A 19,145-nucleotide genomic window follows, 5' to 3' on the forward strand; every position below is an offset into this window, starting at 1 on the left:
GATGTGAGCCCTGGTCAGTGAGCATGGTAATCCTGACCCTTACCATTGCTCCACAGGCAGAAGCTGGAGAAGCTGGAGGAACATAGACCATAACAGTGTTCTGCCACACAGAGCTCCTCTCCACCCCTGTCCCGACCTCCTCTCCACAGACATAGGAGGTAGGGCTGGGCGATATGGGCAAAAAATAAAATCTCGATTTTTTAAAATTTTTTGACGATTCTCGATTTAAATCTCGATTTTTTTCCTTTTTTGCTAAATAAACAGAACATTTTCTCCCTGCAGCATCAGATACTATTTTAATATTTTAGACAACAACTGTATTGATTTCCAGTGTAACAGAGGCCCCATATAGTATAGGAAATCATGTTTGTGCCTCCATCTACGTAGGGTGTAGTAGTGGAGGTATAGTGGATAGGGGGTGTAGGAGTGGAGGTATAGTGGATAGGGGGTGTAGGAGTGGAGGTATAGTGGATAGGGGGTGTAGGAGTGGAGGTATAGTGAATAGGGGGTGTAGGAGTGGAGGTATAGTGGATAGGGGGTGTAGGAGTGGAGGTATAGTGGATAGGGGGTGTAGGAGTGGAGGTATAGTGGATAAGGGGTGTAGTAGTACAGGTATAGATGAGGGGTGACTGGGGTAAAACTGAAGGGGACTGGGGTGACACTAAAGGGGACTGGGGTGACACTAAAGGGGACTGGGGTGACACTAAAGGGGACTGGGGTGACACTAAAGGGGACTGGGGTGACACTAAAGGGGACTGGGGTGACACTAAAGGGGACTGGGGTGACACTGGGGGACTGGAGGGACAATGGGGGACACTAAAGGGGACTGGGGGGACACTGAGGGGACTGGGGGGACACTGAGGGGACTGGGGTGACACTAAAGGGGACTGGGGTGACACTGGGGGACTGGAGGGACAATGGGGGACACTAAAGGGGACTGGGGTGACACTAAAGGGGACTGGGGTGACACTAAAGGGGACTGGGGTGACACTAAAGGGGACTGGGGTGACACTGGGGGACTGGAGGGACAATGGGGGACTGGAGGGACAATGGGGGACACTAAAGGGGACTGGGGGGACACTGGGGGGACTGGGGGGGGGACTGAGGGAACAATGAGGGGACTGGGGGGGACACACTGAAGGGGACTGGGGGGGGGACACTGAAGGGGACTGGGGGGGGACACACTGAAGGGGACGGGGGGGACACTGAGGGAACAATGAGGGGATGGGGGGGACACTGAAGGGGACTGGGGGGGACACTGAAGGGGACTGGGGGGGGGACACTGAAGGGGACTGGGGGGGGACACTGAAGGGGACTGGGGGGGGACACTGAAGGGGACTGGGGGGGGACACTGAAGGGGACTGGGGGTGACACTGAGGGAACAATGAGGGGATTGGGGGGACACTGAGGGGACTGGGGGGGGACACTGAGGGAACAATGAGGGGACGGGGGGGGGACACTGAAGGGGACTGGGGGGGGGGGACACTGAAGGGGACTGGGGGGGACACTGAAGGGGACTGGGGGGGACACTGAGGGAACAATGAGGGGATTGGGGGGACACTGAGGGGACTGGGGGGGGGACACTGAGGGAACAATGAGGGGACGGGGGGGACACTGAAGGGGACTGGGGGGGGGACACTGAGGGAACAATGAGGGGACTGGGGGGGGACACTGAAGGGGACTGGGGGGGGACACTGAGGGAACAATGAGGGGACTGGGGGGGGACACTGAAGGGGACTGGGGGGGGACACTGAAGGGGACTGGGGGGGGACACTGAAGGGGACTGGGGGGGGACACTGAGGGAACAATGAGGGGAGTGGGGGGACACTGAGGGGACTGGGGGGTGACTGGTGCAGCTGGAGGTGATTGGAGCAGGAGGGCACATACATCTCCTCCTCCTCTCACCTCCACACACACGCTCCCCTCCCGGCCAGATATGGAGGTCCCGGGTCTGTGGAGGAGGAGGCCGCAGGGACTACAGTAGGTGGTGATCGCATAGCTGCGGGTCACGGAGCTATACAGCGGGAACGGGGGTCTGCACCGAGCCCCCCGATCCCGCTGTATAGCTCCAGGACGAGCAGCGCCGCGATCACCACCTACTGTAGTCCCTGCGGCCTCCTCCTCCACAGACCCGGGACCTCCATATCTGGCCGGGAGGGGAGTGGGACGCTCAGTGGAAGGGGCGGGGGCAGGTCAGCGGCGGCGCTGTCAGTGGCTGGAGGCCGCCGGCACTGCACCGCCCCTCTCCAGCATCTTCTCCCCGCTCACCCACACCGCCCCTCCACATCTCTCCCGCCGGCCCGCACCGCAACCCCCCTTCTCTCAGCTTCTCCCCGGCACCGCAGCCCGAAATGATTTTTTGTGAAAATCGAATTTACGATTTTCACAAAAAATCAAATCGATTTCAACGTTCTGGACGATTAATCGAATTAATTCGATTAATCGCCCAGCCCTAATAGGAGGACACCAGCAGCAGCAGCTCTATCTATAGGAAGGTTCTCACTGACATCCCATGAGTCCTGTGTGTGGAGGGGGAGGGGTGGCTTAGGACGGGGTGGAGATGATTTCTGTGTTGTGACAGAGAGAGCTATCAGATCGGCAGCAGCACAGACACACACAGCATCTCCCTCCCAGAGGGACTCTCACTGCTCCTGCTCTGGATGGGATACAGCCTGCTGCAGCAGAGTGTAATTCACTGTGGGGATGGAGAGACACTGTAGAAGTCTGTGCTGCTGCTCAGAGCCAATCAGAAAGCATCAATACCCGAGTCCCTCCCCCTCTCCACACACAGGACTCAGCAGCTTCCAGCTATAGCAGAGGACACATGCAGAGACAGGAGTGACGTCACCGAACCGGAAACACTGTGTTTCTGTTCCGGGATGTGACAGGAAGCCAGAAGCTCAGGAGCAGACAAGTCAGGTGACCAGCTGGGGGATCTCCTAGAGCTGTCAAGTAATGTTAGGGAAGTATATTAGAAAAGGGTTAACCTTGGTTAACCCTTTCCTAATACCAAAAATCAATTTTTCCTGGAAAACCCCTTTAACATAACATAGCAACTAGAAACACAAAATGATAGGATAGTTTTACCTAAAGGGGTTTCCTATGAGTTTGTTATGATAACCTGTTGCTCTTGGGCATGTCCACCTTACGGAATCTACTAAGATGGTTTGACACGCTCAACTGTGGTCTGTCCCAGAAGTACTGGCAGTAGTGTTCACACTGTGTTTGTGTCTATGTTTTTATATCTGAGGAGGGTTTAGAGTAAAAACACACTTACCGTATCCACAGTGGATTTCATGCTGCGATACTTCTCTGTCATTTTCAATGAGATGACATACTCGCATGTAAATGCTGGCCCCCTCAACCCCCCATTGCCGGGAACATACTTTACCTGATAACGCTCCGGCTGCATCCGAGGCTCCCGTATTTCCCGCCCAGCCAATCAGTGTCTGCGGTGGGGCTGTGCACCGATTGGCTGAGTGGGACCTACAGGGACCGGCAGCCTCAGATGCAGTCAGAGCGTGGATCAGGTAAAGTCTGTTAAGGGGGTCGGCATTTACATACTCACAGCGGAATGACAATACTGCTGTGAGTATGTCATCTGATTGAAAATGATAGGAAAGGTACCGTATCCGTGATGGTTTTCATTGCAAATTCGCTGCGGATACGGTATGTGTGAATCTAGCCTAAAGGGGCATTCCACCCAAGAGTTAAAAAAAATTAAAAGCTCCCAAACCTTTCTGGTCTTACTCATCAAGTCTTTCTAGATGCCGCCATTTGTGAGCTACAAGGTTTTTTTTTTTTTTTTAAAGCCAGTCCATTCCCCATTTGCACCTGAGAATGAACTGCTAAGTATCTGCCTCATCTTAGTATCTGCCCATCACTGGCCCAATCTGCTTCTGTTTTACACTGTAAACAAATTCTATCTATCTATCCAAACAACCATCTACATAGAGGAGAAAGAGAGAGAGATGAAACAACTTTCCTTTCCCCTAAACTGCTCAGGAGGCTGTCACTGTTTTGTTGTTTCTCCTTCCCTCAGGCGCTCACTGATTGGTGTGATGTCTGTGGTGGGCGGGGTTACTGATGAGGTGTTACAGCTTGCCTGGAAACAGAAGAGACAGATCATGTGATGTCAGTCCCAGAAGGGAGGGGGAGGACAGAGGAGCGGAGACAGAGTGGACCAGGAAGTGAGGATTTTCTGCAGCTTCAGGGTGTCAGAATGTGCTGCAAACGGCCAAATTCATACAATAGAAACCTATTACAAACAAGCTTAGATTATGGGTGGGGACTGAACAGAGTTAAATCTTTCTTAAGTGGAGTACTATTTAAAAAAAAGTCTATGAAGTGCTGAACCTCTCTCTTTCACCCTCGTTGGCCTCCTCTCTTGCAGACTCCTTTCCTTTTCGCTGGTCGAGTTCCTCCCTATCCTATCTAGGGGTCCAGCTTACCCCCTCTGTCTCCGACCTATTCCGGGCTAATTTCCCTCCTATGCTGAAAAAGATCAAAGCGGACTTGTCTGGGTGGCACCGGGGCACCTTTACTTGGTTTGGCCGTTGTTCCATCTTTAAGATGAACATCCTTCCTAGGCTTCTGTACCTCTTCCAAGCCCTGCCAGTGACGGTGCCCCTGAGCTTCTTCAGACACCTTTCTTCCCTACTGACCAAGTTCATCTGGGCCCATAAACAACCTAGGGTAGCGAAATCAGTCCTGTATCGGCCGAAGACGCGTGGAGGGTTGGGCCTTCCCAATATCCTTCTTTACTATGTAGCCAGTCACCTGGTTAGGGTGATAGACTGGCACCGACACTGTTCTTCAAAACAGTGGGTTGGCCTTGAGATGTCGCTCGTCCCCCTCTCCCTGTTGGCGGCTCCCTGGCTTCCTAACTCCAGTAGACTGGTCGGGTCTCACCCAACGGTCGCCCCAACTCTTAAACTTTGCCAGAAATATTTCTCCTCGGCCTCTCTAGCTCCTCACCCATCTCCTTTGTTCCCGGTCATAGGCTCTCCCTCGTTTTCGGCTGGAGCCTCTGACCCGGTTTTCCGGGAATGGTTCCAAGCTGGCTCCTTCCGTGCACGCAGCTTTCTTCGGGGTCCCACCTGGGTGTCCCTCTCTGAGCTCCGCGACCTCTCCGACCCTTCCCCCTTAGGGTTTTGGAGGGCCCATTAGTTGCACCACTTCCTCCTTTCCCTACCTGCTCCATCCTCTTTCTCTCGCACGCTCACTCAGTTTGAGACGTTATGCCTTGGCACGGGCCCTCTCAGACACTCTCTCTCCCTCCTATACGCCATGCTGGGTTCCCCCCCGGAACAACCGCCTCCTCCATTCCTCTCTGCCTGGGAGCAGGACTTGAACGTCTCATTTACGGGCCCACAATTGGACCGAATTTATACTTGTACTCATACCTCCTCCATCTCCTCCCGGTTACAGGAGGCGGGTTATAAGATTCTCTCTAGATGGTACCGGGTTCCGGTCCGCCTTCACAGAATCTTTCCCGAAGTGTCCCCCCTGTGCTGGAGAAATTGCGGCGAGGAAGGGACCCTCCTCCACACGTTTTGGAGCTGTCCCAAATTGGTCCCCTTTTGGAGAGAGGTGTGACGTATTGCCTCGACCTTTACGGACTCTCCTTTGCCTTTCTCCCCGTCACTGTTTCTCCTGCACCTGTCGGACATCCCGTTGAGAGGCTATCGCCGCTCCCTTGTCCGCCATTTGGTTAATGCTGCCAGAGCCTGTATCCCTGCCTTCTGGAGGCAACAGGCTCCACCCACCGTCGCTATGTGGTTACGGAAGGTGGAAGACTTAAAATATATGGAGGACCTTACTGCCCAAATGCATGATCGGAACCTCAGGTTCTTTCAGACCTGGTACTACTGGGAACAGTTCACTGACTCCAACGAATATAAGACCCTCATCTCTCAGTGAGGTGCTTCGCCTCCCCCCCACATCCCTGTCTTGTTTCTTCTTCTGTTGGTGTGTATGCTGGTCGTCACTGCCCTCTCCCTTCGTGTGCCCCTCGGTGTTGTAGTTTCCCTCCCTTACCCTTACCCCCCCCCCCTCCAGTTGTTACTGCTTCTCATTCCTCTATTTCTGAGCGCCAGCTCTTTTCCCTCTCGACAGGATGTGGCACCCCTCATTTTCACGGATGGCCTCCCCGTTGTGGGAGATACTTGCTAAAACCTCAGTTGGTAATGTTGGGCCATGTTGGCTCTTTGTCCATGTTATATTTGTAGTTTGCGCACCCAAAGGTGCTTTGTTTTTCTTTGAACTTGTACAGCTAATGGCATACATGTATCTTTTTGTAAAACTTTTGAAAATGAATAAAATTTAGAATTTAAAAAAAAAAAAAAAAAAGTCTATGGGCCACATGTATCATCCGGTGAACGGATGATTTTTGGCGGAAAGTGCCGATTTGCGTATTTTTCTATTCGCAAATGGCCGATTTGCGAATAAAATATTCGCAAATCGGCACTTTCCGCCAAGTACGCCAGGGGGGCGGAAAGGGGGCGTGTAGTGGGCGGAACGGAGGGCGCGGACTCAGAGTCCGCGCGATTTACCATCCGTTCCGCCCAAATGTACGCCAAAAACCTACTCCAGTCCTCAGCTGGCGTATGTTTTCGGCGGTGCGCACCGGCACGCACAGGATTTATATAGAGGCAGTCCGCCTCTCCATAAATCTCCATAGCGCCGGAGCTGCGGAGGCATTTATAAGTATTAATAAATGCCCCCCTATATGTTGAAAGAAGTGTGTATGCTAAAAACAGATTTTGCTATATAACAAAGTCTGTTTCCTACTGGAATACGTCTTTTTTGCTGGATATAGTAGAGCAGACTACTATGCTACGTCCATTTGCAAGAAAGCTTCCTTTAATATTCTAGATGCTTTGATGCAATAATAAAAAAGCATAGGAAATGACACAAGTAAAATTCTGCAACGTAATGTCAGTACTGTTAGTGCGACAAGATCAAGGCTGCAGGGAATCTCTTGTGTTTGCCCTGCAGATGTCATCATAATCTGAAAACATTGCTGGAGCCTGTAGAAAACCCATTCTCAGATCTGTGAATATGGAGCAAAAGGGAAGAGCGCCAAGGGGAGTAATATCTCCTACACCTGCATTTCCCAGGCACAATACAGACATGATATCGGTGCACACTCACATTCTTTATAGATGTTTTTTGCCAAACTGAGCAAAAAACATTGCACTTTTGGAAAAATCTCAGCAAACCAAACCATTTTTTGCATAACCATTATATACCTGCTATAACAACAACAACATAATTTTGCACTGTGATGTATAGACATGAATTCTCCAAAGACGGTGCAGAGTAAGAGCAGCTTCAGGCACTAGGAACTCTAACTATTGACCTTTAGGCTATGTTCACACTGTGTATGAGACCGGCCGTTCCGTGACCTCGGCCGGGTCATGGAACGTCCGGTCTCTGGCCGGATCATCTCGGCCGGTACTAAAGTACCGGCCGGATGTTTTTTCAGCCGCAGAGCTCTGATGCGGGCGCATCAGCGCGTGCCTGTAGCCCACAGTGAAGCGCGCAGCCAGAGCCGCTTGCTTCACTGTGTGAACTGACAGGTCTTTCTGCGGCCGGAATTCACCTGTCAGTTGTTTGCGGCGGCGTATGGGATCCCGGCCGGAGCACACACGATGTGTGTACACTCCGGCCGGGATCCCATAGAACAACAGGCATTGTTCCACCGCGGTAAAAGTACGGCCGTTGTTGCCATCGGCAACAACAGCCGTACTTTTACGTAGTGTGAACATAGCCTCAAAGTGGGTGATTCAGGTAATACTCTGTATTCTGTCTAACCTGTATAAACAAATTCCATGGCGCAAGTGAACAAAGCTTTCACGTTTTGTTGTACTCAGCAAACTAAAGTGAGTTTTTCACATACTATTATTATTATTATCTAATTTTCCCCTTTAAGACTTCCAAGCAGCTCCCTCTTCCAGCCTGCAGGGGTCACTATAGATATTCCCATAAGCAAACTTGAAAAGGGCTGAAGTCACACTGGCGTTTACTACAGGGGGGAAATCCTTTAAAGTATTTAAATGGTTCTTTATGTTATTATTCAGTCCTGAAGCAGAGATTTTGTCGGCTGTATTTCAACAGGTTTTATTAAAAACTTTACCATCAGTCTACAATGCTGCTTATGCTGCGTTTCAAATTTTCGCAATAACGGTCACATTTGAGCGATAATCTTTCCGTGTAAACACAGCAAACGATCAAGCGACAAGCGAGAAATCGTTCATTTTGATCTTTCAACATGTTCTCAAATCATCGTCCGACGTTCGCTAAAAATTCGCAGATCGCAGTCTTTCAAAGATTCACCCTATGTAAAAAATGGGCTAGAGCGATCTTAAAAACGATCGCAATAACAATTTATCTTACGAATTTTCTGACGATTTATTCGTCTAAACGCTCATCGTTATAAAAGCCAAATCGTTGCTTCAAAATCGTTAAACGATCGATTGGGTGAATTATCGCTTTGTGTAAACACAGCATAAGTGCAGCAAGTGTTAGATTAGCAACATAGAACACATGTCCCCTAAACACTACAGAATATAATGTTAGAAAAAACCTGTTTATCACCTGGAGATGCAGGGAGACCAGTGTCAGGCTACAATTCATAGGCTGTCCCAGAGCACACATGTCAAACGCAGGCCCTCCAGCTGTTACAAAACTACAAAACCCATCATGCCTGGGCAGCCAAAGTACTACTACTACTACTGCATAGTTGAGGAACAAGGTGGGTGAAGGTGGGGCGGAGGGATCTGATAAGTGAAGATGTATTCCAGTAGTTCAGAGGAAATCTTGCTAAGGCTACATTAACACATCCGTTGTTCTGCCCGCAATGGCGCACCGAACATAGGACCAATGTTATTCAATGGCCCCGTTCAAATGTCTGCACGTGTGTACGGGCCTGCGATCTGTGCCGCAAAAGAAAAGGACATGTTGTAATGCGGACCGTGCTTTTGCGGCCTGGATTGCTATAATAATGAAGTTGGAATGTAGTGCTCAGTGAAGCACGAAGCACTACAGATGCACATTCGTAGTGCGGGCTGCACTATGGATGTGTAAATATAGCCTAAGGGTACGTTTACACCGATGTGAGCATGTATTGACAGGGGCCTGCCAGGACCTTGACTCGTAGCGGATCTCGCTGCAAAACTCGCAGCGAGATTTCCGCTGCAAGTCGGTACGTGTGAAGTACCCTAAGAGTGCATTCACACTTACAGGATCCGCAGCAGATCTGATGGTGCAGATATGATGCTGTGTTCAGTTATTTAGATCAAATCAGTTGCGGATCTGCTGTGGATCCGCTGAGGATCCGCAGCAGAAAATCCACTGCGATAGGGTGTGTGTGAAGCTACCCTAACAAAGGCAAGAATGACATCTTATCTATGTAATTTACTGGTTGTCAGACTTGCAAGCTAAAAAGGTCCAAGATAAATGGATGCAGCTGAGGTGGAATGAAACAAACTGCACTGCCAGAATACTGCTGCTATATCAGGATTATATGGGAAGATATCCAGAGGGCTTATTGAATGGGGATCTGTCAGGTACAGAGCTGCAGACCCAGGCAGAAAGGCGATAGGGAGATAAAACAAATGATGCCTTTGTCTTTGCTGATGGCCATTTGCAGGGTTATAAAATTAAATTTTTCCATGAAAACTAAAGTGCCACAGAAGTGATGCTGAGCCACAGCATGCATGCCTCCTCCATCCCACACACTCCCTGTCTTGACTGACTAACGTACAGGGCTGAAGGCTCTGCCCTATAAGTCAATCAGTCAAGACAAGGAAGGAGGGAGGAGGCATGCATGCTGTGGCTCAGCATCACTTTTGTGGCACTTTAGTTTTCATGCAGGGGCGGAACTACCGGCGTAGCATCGGGGGGCCCGTGGCCTGGGCCCCCGGAGCTTACTGCCTACAACTCCTGGTGGCCGAGTGGGCCTCCCGGGTGTTCAGTGTTCTGATTGACAGCGCGAGAAGCCATAGGCTTCTCGCCCTGTCAATCACTCTTGTGATCGCAAGCAACATTTTGCTTGCGATCACAAGAGTGTTGCCCCCGACAGATCAGCAGCTTCTAGGCGAAGTCCCGGGCACCGACATCACTAAGGTCAGTGTGCGTCGCGGCGGCTGGGACTTCCGGTACAGGAAGTGACATGCACCCTGTACCGGAAGTCCCAGCCGCCGCCGCGCACACTGAGCTCAGTGATGTCGCTTCCCGGGACTTTGCCTGGAAGCTGCTGTTCTGTCGGGTGCAGATGAAGAGAGAAGAAGAGACCTGCAACCGACGGGGGATCGTGTGGTTGGGTGAGTAGTGAGTTTTTTTTATTTTTATCAAAGGGGAACACTGTGGGCTGTATATATAAGGGGGATGCACAGCACTAGGGGCTGTATATATATATATATATATATATATATATACAGCCCCTAGTGCTGTGCATCCCCCACATATATACAGCCCCTAGTGCTGTGCATCCCCCATATATAGATAGGTGTGTACATATAAATATATACAGCCCCTAGTGCTGTGCATCCCATATATATATATATATATATATATATATATATATATATATATATATATATATATATATAATGGGGGATGCACAGCACTAGGGCCTGTGTATATGTATATATATATATATATATATATATATATATATATATATATATATGGGATGCACAGCACTAGGGGCTGTATATATATATATATATATATATATATATATATATATATATCTTTTTATATATATATATATATATATATATATATATATATATATATATATACACACACACACACACACACACACATCTATATATGGGGGATGCACAGCACTAGGGGCTGTATATATATATATATATATATATATATATATATATATATATATACAGCCCCTAGTGCTGTGCATCCCCCACATATATACAGCCCCTAGTGCTGTGCATCCCCATATATAGATATGTGTGTGTATATATATATATATATATATATATATATATATATATATATATATATATATATACAGCCCCTAGTGCTGTGCATCCCATATATTATATATATATATATATATATATATGGGATGCACAGCACTAGGGGCTGTATATATATATATATATATATATATATATATATATATATATATATATATCTTTTTATATATATATATATATATATATATATATATATATATATATATATACACACACACACACACACACATATCTATATATGGGGGATGCACAGCACTAGGGGCTATATATATGGGGGAGGCACAGCACTGGGGGCTTTATATATGGGGCAGGCACAGCACTGGGGGCTTTATATATGGGGCAGGCACAGCACTGGGGGCAATATATATGGGGGAGGCACAGCACTGGGGGTTATATATATGGGGGAGGGACAACACTGGGGGCTATATGGGGGAGGCTCAACACTGGGGGCTACATATATGGGGGAGGCACAACACTGGGGGCTATATATAGGGGAGGCACAACACTGGGGGCTATATATATATGGGGAGGCACAACACTTGGGGCTATATATATATAGGGAAGGGACAACACTTGGGGCTATATATATGGGGGAGGGAAAACACTGGGGCTATATATATGGGGAGGGACAACACTGGGGGCTCCCTATGGGGGAGGTACAAAACTGGGGGCTGCCTATGGGGCAGGGAAAACACTGGGGGCTGCCCATGGGGGAGGGACAACACTGGAGACTGCCTATGGGGAGGGACAACACTGGAGACTGCCTATGGGGGAGGGAAAACACTGGGCGCTGCCTATGGGGGAGGGACAACACTGGGCGCTGCCTATGGGGGAGGGACAACACTGGGAACTGCCTATGGGGGAGGCACAACACTGGGGGTTGCCTATGGGGGAGGGACAATACTGGGGGCCATTTGTAAGGGGAACAACACTGGGCGCTGCCTATGGAGGAGGGACAACACTGGGGGCAATCTATAAGGAGGACGTCACAGAGGAGGCATCTATAAGGGTAACTACACTGCGGGATGTATATAATAGGGCATGCGCAGAGGGGGGGGGTATCTATTTTAGTGGACTAAACAGAGGGGTCATCTATAAGGGGACTACACAGAGGGGGCCATATACTACAGGGCAGGGATAGGGAACCTTGGCTCTCCAGCTGTTTAAAAACTACAGCTTTAGCTTTGACTGTCTACACATGATGGGAATTGTAGTTTTGCAACAGCTGGAGAGCCGAGGTTCCCTACCCCTGGTATAGGGGATGCACAGAGGTTGTCATGTACTATAAACACAGAGGGGCTCTCTACTATAGTAGATGCACACAGGGCCATCTATGTGGAAGACTGAACAAGGGACTATCTATAAGGAGCCAGGGCTACCCACTGAAAGAGGGCTTAAAGGGTCCAATACAGATGTGCAGTGTGTATAGAGATGAGGATGGTGCCAGAGTGAGGAGCCTAATATGTCTGTCTGGCAGATTCAGTGGATTCGTGGCTCGGAGAAGTTCTTATAATGGCACAGGACAGATGGAGAAGAAGAAGAAAAGGGAAGAACCCCGATCAGAGGAGAAGTCTCCTGTGAGTCACTAAATATATTTGCACTGTAATTTATATGTAGTACAGACCCTGTGTAGAGATGGGTGTGTTGATGGCGTAGTGGTCGGTTGAGGGGGGGGCCCCAATTAAAAGTTTGCTATGGGGCCCAGCCATTTCTAGTTATGCCCGTTTTCATGGCAAAATGTAATTCTATAACCCTGCAAATGGCCATCAGCAAAGACAAAGGTGTCATTTGTTTTATCTTCCTATCATCTATCTGCCTGTCTGCAGCTCTGTACCTGATACGGACCTGACATACTCCCTTTGATAAGCCACAGCTTTTATCATTAAATTAATGGAAATTATTATTATTTTCCTATATACATTGAAAAAAAAAGGGTTTTTTTTCCATTATTTTGGTCTTCACCTAAGTAAAGGAAAGCTGCATATCACAGCTCCCGTCCAGTCCATGTAGCTGGAATGTGACCGGGCATCAGCAGGTGCAGGAATGACTAAAAACAAGACAGGGAGGACTAAAGCACAAGCAACCTATGGTGTTTCAGTGACAATTCTTTGTCATTTATTTTTTACAGGCAGAGACATCGAAAGTGAAGCTCTAATACATTATGTACAGTACAATAAATGCCAGCAAGAACACTGCCTCATAGACTGAACAAAGTCCCTCTTTACAAAGGGACTGCAAGTGTTAAAAGACAGATACGGCAATGTAAAAAAATGCAATGTAAATTACCTTTCCTTGTGAAGCAACATACTGCCTGTCATGGACACCGAGGTGATTGGATATCAGCGGATTCCACGGATTCAGCTGCGGGTCTTGATGCTGGGAACTGAGTAGATCATTTGGGATATTTATCTGTTGTTGCTCAATGTGGGTCTCTGTGCCCTGATGAGATAGGCCGGCGTGACCTGAATTAGAGCCATCTTGAGAGTAGGCTGTATCATCAAAATGTGGCAAGAGATCTTCCTGCAACAGATCCACTGGATCAAGCCCAGTAAACGGCTCCGACTGAGAATCCACTTGTTGGAGCAGGTTGTCTTCCAAGGGTGAAAAGCCATTGCTCGCCAAATGATCATTAAAGTGACTCAACCGAACAGAGGGGCCGTCTTGAGATGGGAAGTTAATGGTCATTGGAGACATTTTTGTTCCATTGTAGTTACCCTGAGGATGTGAAGAATGCACCATCTGGAAATCATTAGAATGCAGTTGTTCACTAGGGTTCAGAACATGCTGACTAGGTTCCTGCTTGGCTCCCAAATCTGTAAACCCTTGACTATCGGTGAAATCAGACAGAGAATGTGTAGCATGGTTTAGGTGATTGTTGGAGAAGGGATAGTGAGAAGAAAAGGTTGGCGTCGCATTCACAGAACAGGGCACCGGAGAGTGGCTATCAAACGTGCTGTCATGCTGAGTGGCAACTGGGTTACTACAGAAGTGCAATGATGTGGACGTAGACTGAGAAAACTGTTGTAAAGGCAAAGAATCTTGTGAAGTTGTGTTATTGACCATAGGGATTTGCTGGGTGCTAGAAGTCCTATGGGGTAAAGACACATTAACATCCATGAAAGTTTTTGGTTGATTCAATGTTTCCTGACCTGTGTTCAAACTGTTCCTATTGTGCTGCTGTTGCATGGAGACCTGCTGTTGCTCGCTGGCCTGAAACAAGGCAAAATCATGGTGTGTTACAAATCCTTTACTTTGCTGCATAGTCTGAGTGTGTCCGTGCTGTTGGCTGAACGGGGAGCCATTCTGATTTGGGATTGCTGTGGCAGTTTGGTGACCCCACATGGGGCTACCATCGTCGGCAAACATGCCATTGCCTTGGCTTGGTGGATGTATTGGAGAGCAGCTGAACTGTGAGCGTGGAGACAAAACACTTTCACCTGGACTGCTGTATGATCGGCTTACTTGGTGCAACTTGATGGAATCGAATTGGTTAAGTGCATCAAACTCATTAAGTTTCTGATGCGATTGAGCATCCTGCACATGGTTTAATGAGTCAACATGGAGGGGCTCAAACTCAGCACCCAGGTTCAATTCATCAACCAGGGACACGTGATCATGTTGAGCAAAGGCATCGTCAGACAAACCCAATGTTTCGTCAAAGAGGTGCGTGTCATCAAAAAAATCCATCATTGGATCAGTCATATTGATAGTCTTAGCTGCTATGAGCGCTTCATGAAGAGTAGCTGACCTCAGGACTCAAGCCATGGTGGAGTGAATCCTCCGAAGGGGATATGAAATATGACTACATTATTGGATGATTAGCCTGGAGGAAAAAGAAGACAAAATTACTACACAGCCTTACTGTACAAACAGAATATAGGCTAGAGCTGCACTGCGTTGCCAGTAAGTCACCCTTTTTCCCATTACTATGCCTGTCAAAAACTCATGAGAAAGGCTGTGCAGCCACTAAAGGTCACTTCTGAACAACACTTTAGGCCAGGTTCACATACAGCGATGGACCATCGCTGCCATCTGGTATGGCTGTGCATGATCAAGAAATACTGCGTCTGATTTTGTGCAGGCCAGCTGTGGTATAGACCAGTTCTAAAGTCTGGTCTATACCGCCGACCTATGTGAACTTTTTTTTTTTTTTAAATAGAAGATATTTACAAATCTGTATAACTTAATGGCACCAGTTATGTTTTGGAGTTATGAAGTAACTCTTTGGGTATGTGCATACTACGTAATCTAGGTGGATGACCCACCACGGATTCCAACACTCACCCCCGCGCGCATCTCCGCCCCGCCATAGACTCCATTCTATGCACAGGCGGATTCCGCTGTCCACCTGTGCGCACGAGTGGCCGAATGCGCAGCGGATCATCCGCCCAGATTCCAAAGTGTGCACACACAGAAGCAAATGTACAAATGTGCAAATTTGCCATAGCGGTACTACCTGTCGAAGCACTGTACCTTTTCCTCCTGCAAATATGGAAGGAAAATCTGCAGCATTTCTGTCCCATGTGGCTGTACCATAAGTAACAAAGTATTTCCACCCAAAACAAGAAAGAAGCGTTATATAAACAGGAATGAGCAGAGATGGAAACAGACAACAAAATACCAAACAAATGGGCAAACATGTCATATGGCACACATGAGAACTTCATAATGTGTTATCTATAGTTATACATGGGGAAGAAGACAAGATTGCATGTACCTTGGTAACCTGGAATCTAAATTAAGTTAAATATAAACAAAAAATGTATATTTTTATATATATATATATATATATATATATATATATATATATATATATATATATATATATATATATATATATATATATATATATATATGTTTTCCTGCTAAAATGTATGGCTTATCTGTCAGTGTGTTGGGCAGCTGTGGTAGGCGCTGACCGTTTCAGGAGGAATGTTAAATTGAGATAACAAGAACTCACATTTCATGACTGGATGGTGCCAAGATATAAAATTCTAATAAACTTTTTAAATAAAAAGAACTGGAAAAGGGAGAATACAGAAGAGCTTCCCATGTGGCTTATGTTGTCAATTTCACATTATGGCTGTGTGAGTACCAAGTATTGACCAGCACACTAACAGCCCATCACTTCTGATCATGAACACCATAGGAAGAGCTACGTGTGGTATTCAAGAAGTTAGGCAGTTGTTCCATGTAGACAATTCCATCCTTTTCTTAGAAAAGTCCCCTAAAGTGACACTCCTGACAAGTATTACCTGCAACAACTGCTCCATCTCTCAGCAGCGCCACCAAAGGAAAAATGAAACATGACATGGTATCTACTGATGCATATGGGATGTCTGTGTAATGCATGCAATACAAGACCAGCAAGAGATATACAGGTTAATAAGGCCTATATTCTATGCAATTTTACTGTAAAATGTATACTTGGTGCTGAAAGACCTTTTAAACAACAATAATATGGTGGATTACACCAATGTGCACACCAGTTCAGCTATCACCAGCAGCCCCTATGGACAATGAATTGGATAAGTCTTAATGGTGGGAAAACCTCTTTAGGGTAAATTCACACAGCAGATCCGCCAGGAGTTTCACGCACGAAATCCACAGCTAATCCACAATACACGTATTAATAATAATAATAATAATAATAATAATAATAATAATAATAAAGGGTACTCCGGGGGGAAAAAACTTTATTCAAAAGGGGTTATGTAGCGCTTGCACATTTTTAATGTTCCTTCCAGGCAAAAAACATAAACAAGTTATGCTTACCTCTCCGCGCTCTCCTGGTGTCCCCTGCTGTCTGTAGCCACCATTGTTTCCGAGACAAGCTTGTCTCGGGAGTGACAGCCCACTCAGCCAATTACTGGCTATGGTGCTGTCCCGTCTCAGTCAGTGATTGGCTGTCACTCCTGAGACAAATTTGTTTCTGAAGTAACAGCAGCTACAAACAGCGGAAGACACCGGTGACCACATTGGGACAGCGGAGGAATGCGGGGAGGTAAGCTGTCTCCCTGTAAGACACCTACATGATAACCCCTTGAAAAAATGCGGATTTATGATCTGATCAGCACTCGTACAAGGGCAGAAGTTAGCATGTGTAAAAGACTCAAACATATATTATAGTGCTATCACTATTCGTGCTGGCCTCAGAGTGCTTCTGCATGATTAACCCCTGAAAAGAAGTTGAAAAAAGAAAAACTGCAAAATGTGTTTTGGCTCCAGCTCCCGATTCATCTCTCTCTCCTGAGACAACGTCTCATCCCCTGATGGCTGCATCTGGTCTCTGAGCCCTAGCCCCACCTCCTGAGTGATATCATCATCTCTGACCAACCCCTGCAGCCTATATCCTCTATATCATATACGCATATAGGGGGAGATTTATCAAACATGGTGTAGAGTGAAACTGGCTTGGTTGCCCCTAGCAACCAATCAGATTCCACCTTTCATTTTCCAAAGAGTCTATGAGGAATGAAAGGTGGAATCTGATTGGTTGCTAGGGGTAACTGAGCCAGTTTCACTTTACACCATGTTTGATAAATCTCCCCCATTATCTTTAATAAGACATCTAGAGAAAGGGGGGTGTATACCACATGCTGCCTTGAAAGAGCAGACGGAGAGTGCATACAGCAGAAGCTGCAACCTTAATGATTGTGTATTAATCCACACTAAAATGAAATAATCTGCAGCAGCTTTGTGCAGGGAATTGGCAAGAGTGCTGTGGGAGGGGAGTAGGCAGGGTGGGAGGACTGTGATTACCGATTGAGGGAAAGCAATGCAAATTGACAAACCCTATCAATAAGCACTATTGGGGAATATGGATGATATACAGTAGGTCAGTCTCTGGCTGATTCATTCATTTGCAGGGGCAGGGAAAGTATAGCTGTCCATGGCTTCCTTCCAGGAGATAATAACTGATCGTTGGGGAAAGTGGTGCTGAGCCTGAATCACAGTGCTGGCAGAGTGGATGTATTCATTAGTATGCCAATCTCCGGTATCAGCTATAGGTTAGCAGCTTTATAGTGCAGAATATTATACCTGATGTTCATGGTGATATTTTGCTGCTCGGCAGATATCATCCTTCCCATCTGTGTGACAGGAATCTTGATCACTAAATTTACATTCTGCTGATAATAATGGTGAATGAGCTCTGTATGAAAAACCAGGAGACGGCTGAGATGGTGCTCATAGCTGAGAAAACTGCAACAGCAATCCTGTGTCCCACAATGAATGGGTTATACTAATGCTTCGCTGAGGGCTTCAGGCCTATACACACATCCGCTGTGACAGGCTGTACTATGCTCTAACCAGCTTGTGTTATGGCTGGAAACTAAAGAACATGTGAGACAGCTAGTAGTAGTGGATGTGCCTCACCCCAGGCTGCTCCTCACTATGGTTACTGGATGTAGTATGTGACATAGCTGCAACGTGGAAAGCCTTTCTGTAAATGTACTGGTGTCCTGTACGTTGCACAGACTAGGTGAAAGCCAACAGACCGGGTAGTATAAGAATTTTTATTGGTGCTCAAGTATTGTAATCACAGTAATAGGGAAGGAAAGGATAAAAAAAAGCATGCAGATGAGAAAAACAATAGCTGCTTTCTTTCAGAAACAGCACCACTCTTGTCCCCAGTATGTATGTGGTACTGCAGTTGAGATCCAGTGAAGTCAATAGAGCCGGGTTGTAATGCCTAAGGTCAGGAGTGGCACAGTTTTTTTGGGGGGGAAAAAAAAGCAGCTTGTTTTTCAAATCCCAGACAACCCTTTTAAATAATAAAAACATACGCTTTAGGGTTAAGTTCACACAATGTAAAAAAGTTGTGAATATCCTGCTGTGGATCTGTGGATGATAAATGCACAGCACATTGCAAAGCAGATTGTGGATATGCTGCAGATTTGTTGTGGATTTTCCCCATTTACTTCAATAGAGAGATGAAAGTCTGCAACAAAACATATTGTAACATATACGGACCGTCTCAGTAACTGCAGATTCTCAACTCTTCGTCAGTGTTTCGACATGTGCGTTTCCTCATGCAAACCCTGACGCATCAAAACTTTTAAGTTTGTATCAACCCATAAAATAAACAGAAGAAAAAGATAACTTTTTATTATTCCACAACCCTTCAAAAAT

At 47.0% G+C, this 19,145-nt stretch overlaps 1 protein-coding gene across 2 annotated transcripts in view; it reads right to left on the bottom strand.

Annotated features, from left to right (window-relative positions):
• The window catches only part of CHD9 (chromodomain helicase DNA binding protein 9), a 138,940-nt gene that overhangs the window by 95,159 nt on the left and 24,636 nt on the right, over nt 1–19,145 (bottom strand). For both annotated transcript variants that reach the window (XM_069965928.1, XM_069965927.1), the window contains exon 2: nt 13,299–14,835. In XM_069965928.1, coding sequence (XP_069822029.1) covers nt 13,299–14,714 — 1,416 coding nt within the window. In that variant the 5' untranslated portion in view covers nt 14,715–14,835. The remainder of the gene's footprint in view (nt 1–13,298; nt 14,836–19,145) is intronic.

This window comes from Dendropsophus ebraccatus, chromosome 4 (genome assembly GCF_027789765.1).
Source record: "Dendropsophus ebraccatus isolate aDenEbr1 chromosome 4, aDenEbr1.pat, whole genome shotgun sequence".
Taxonomy (NCBI): Eukaryota; Metazoa; Chordata; class Amphibia; order Anura; family Hylidae; genus Dendropsophus; species Dendropsophus ebraccatus.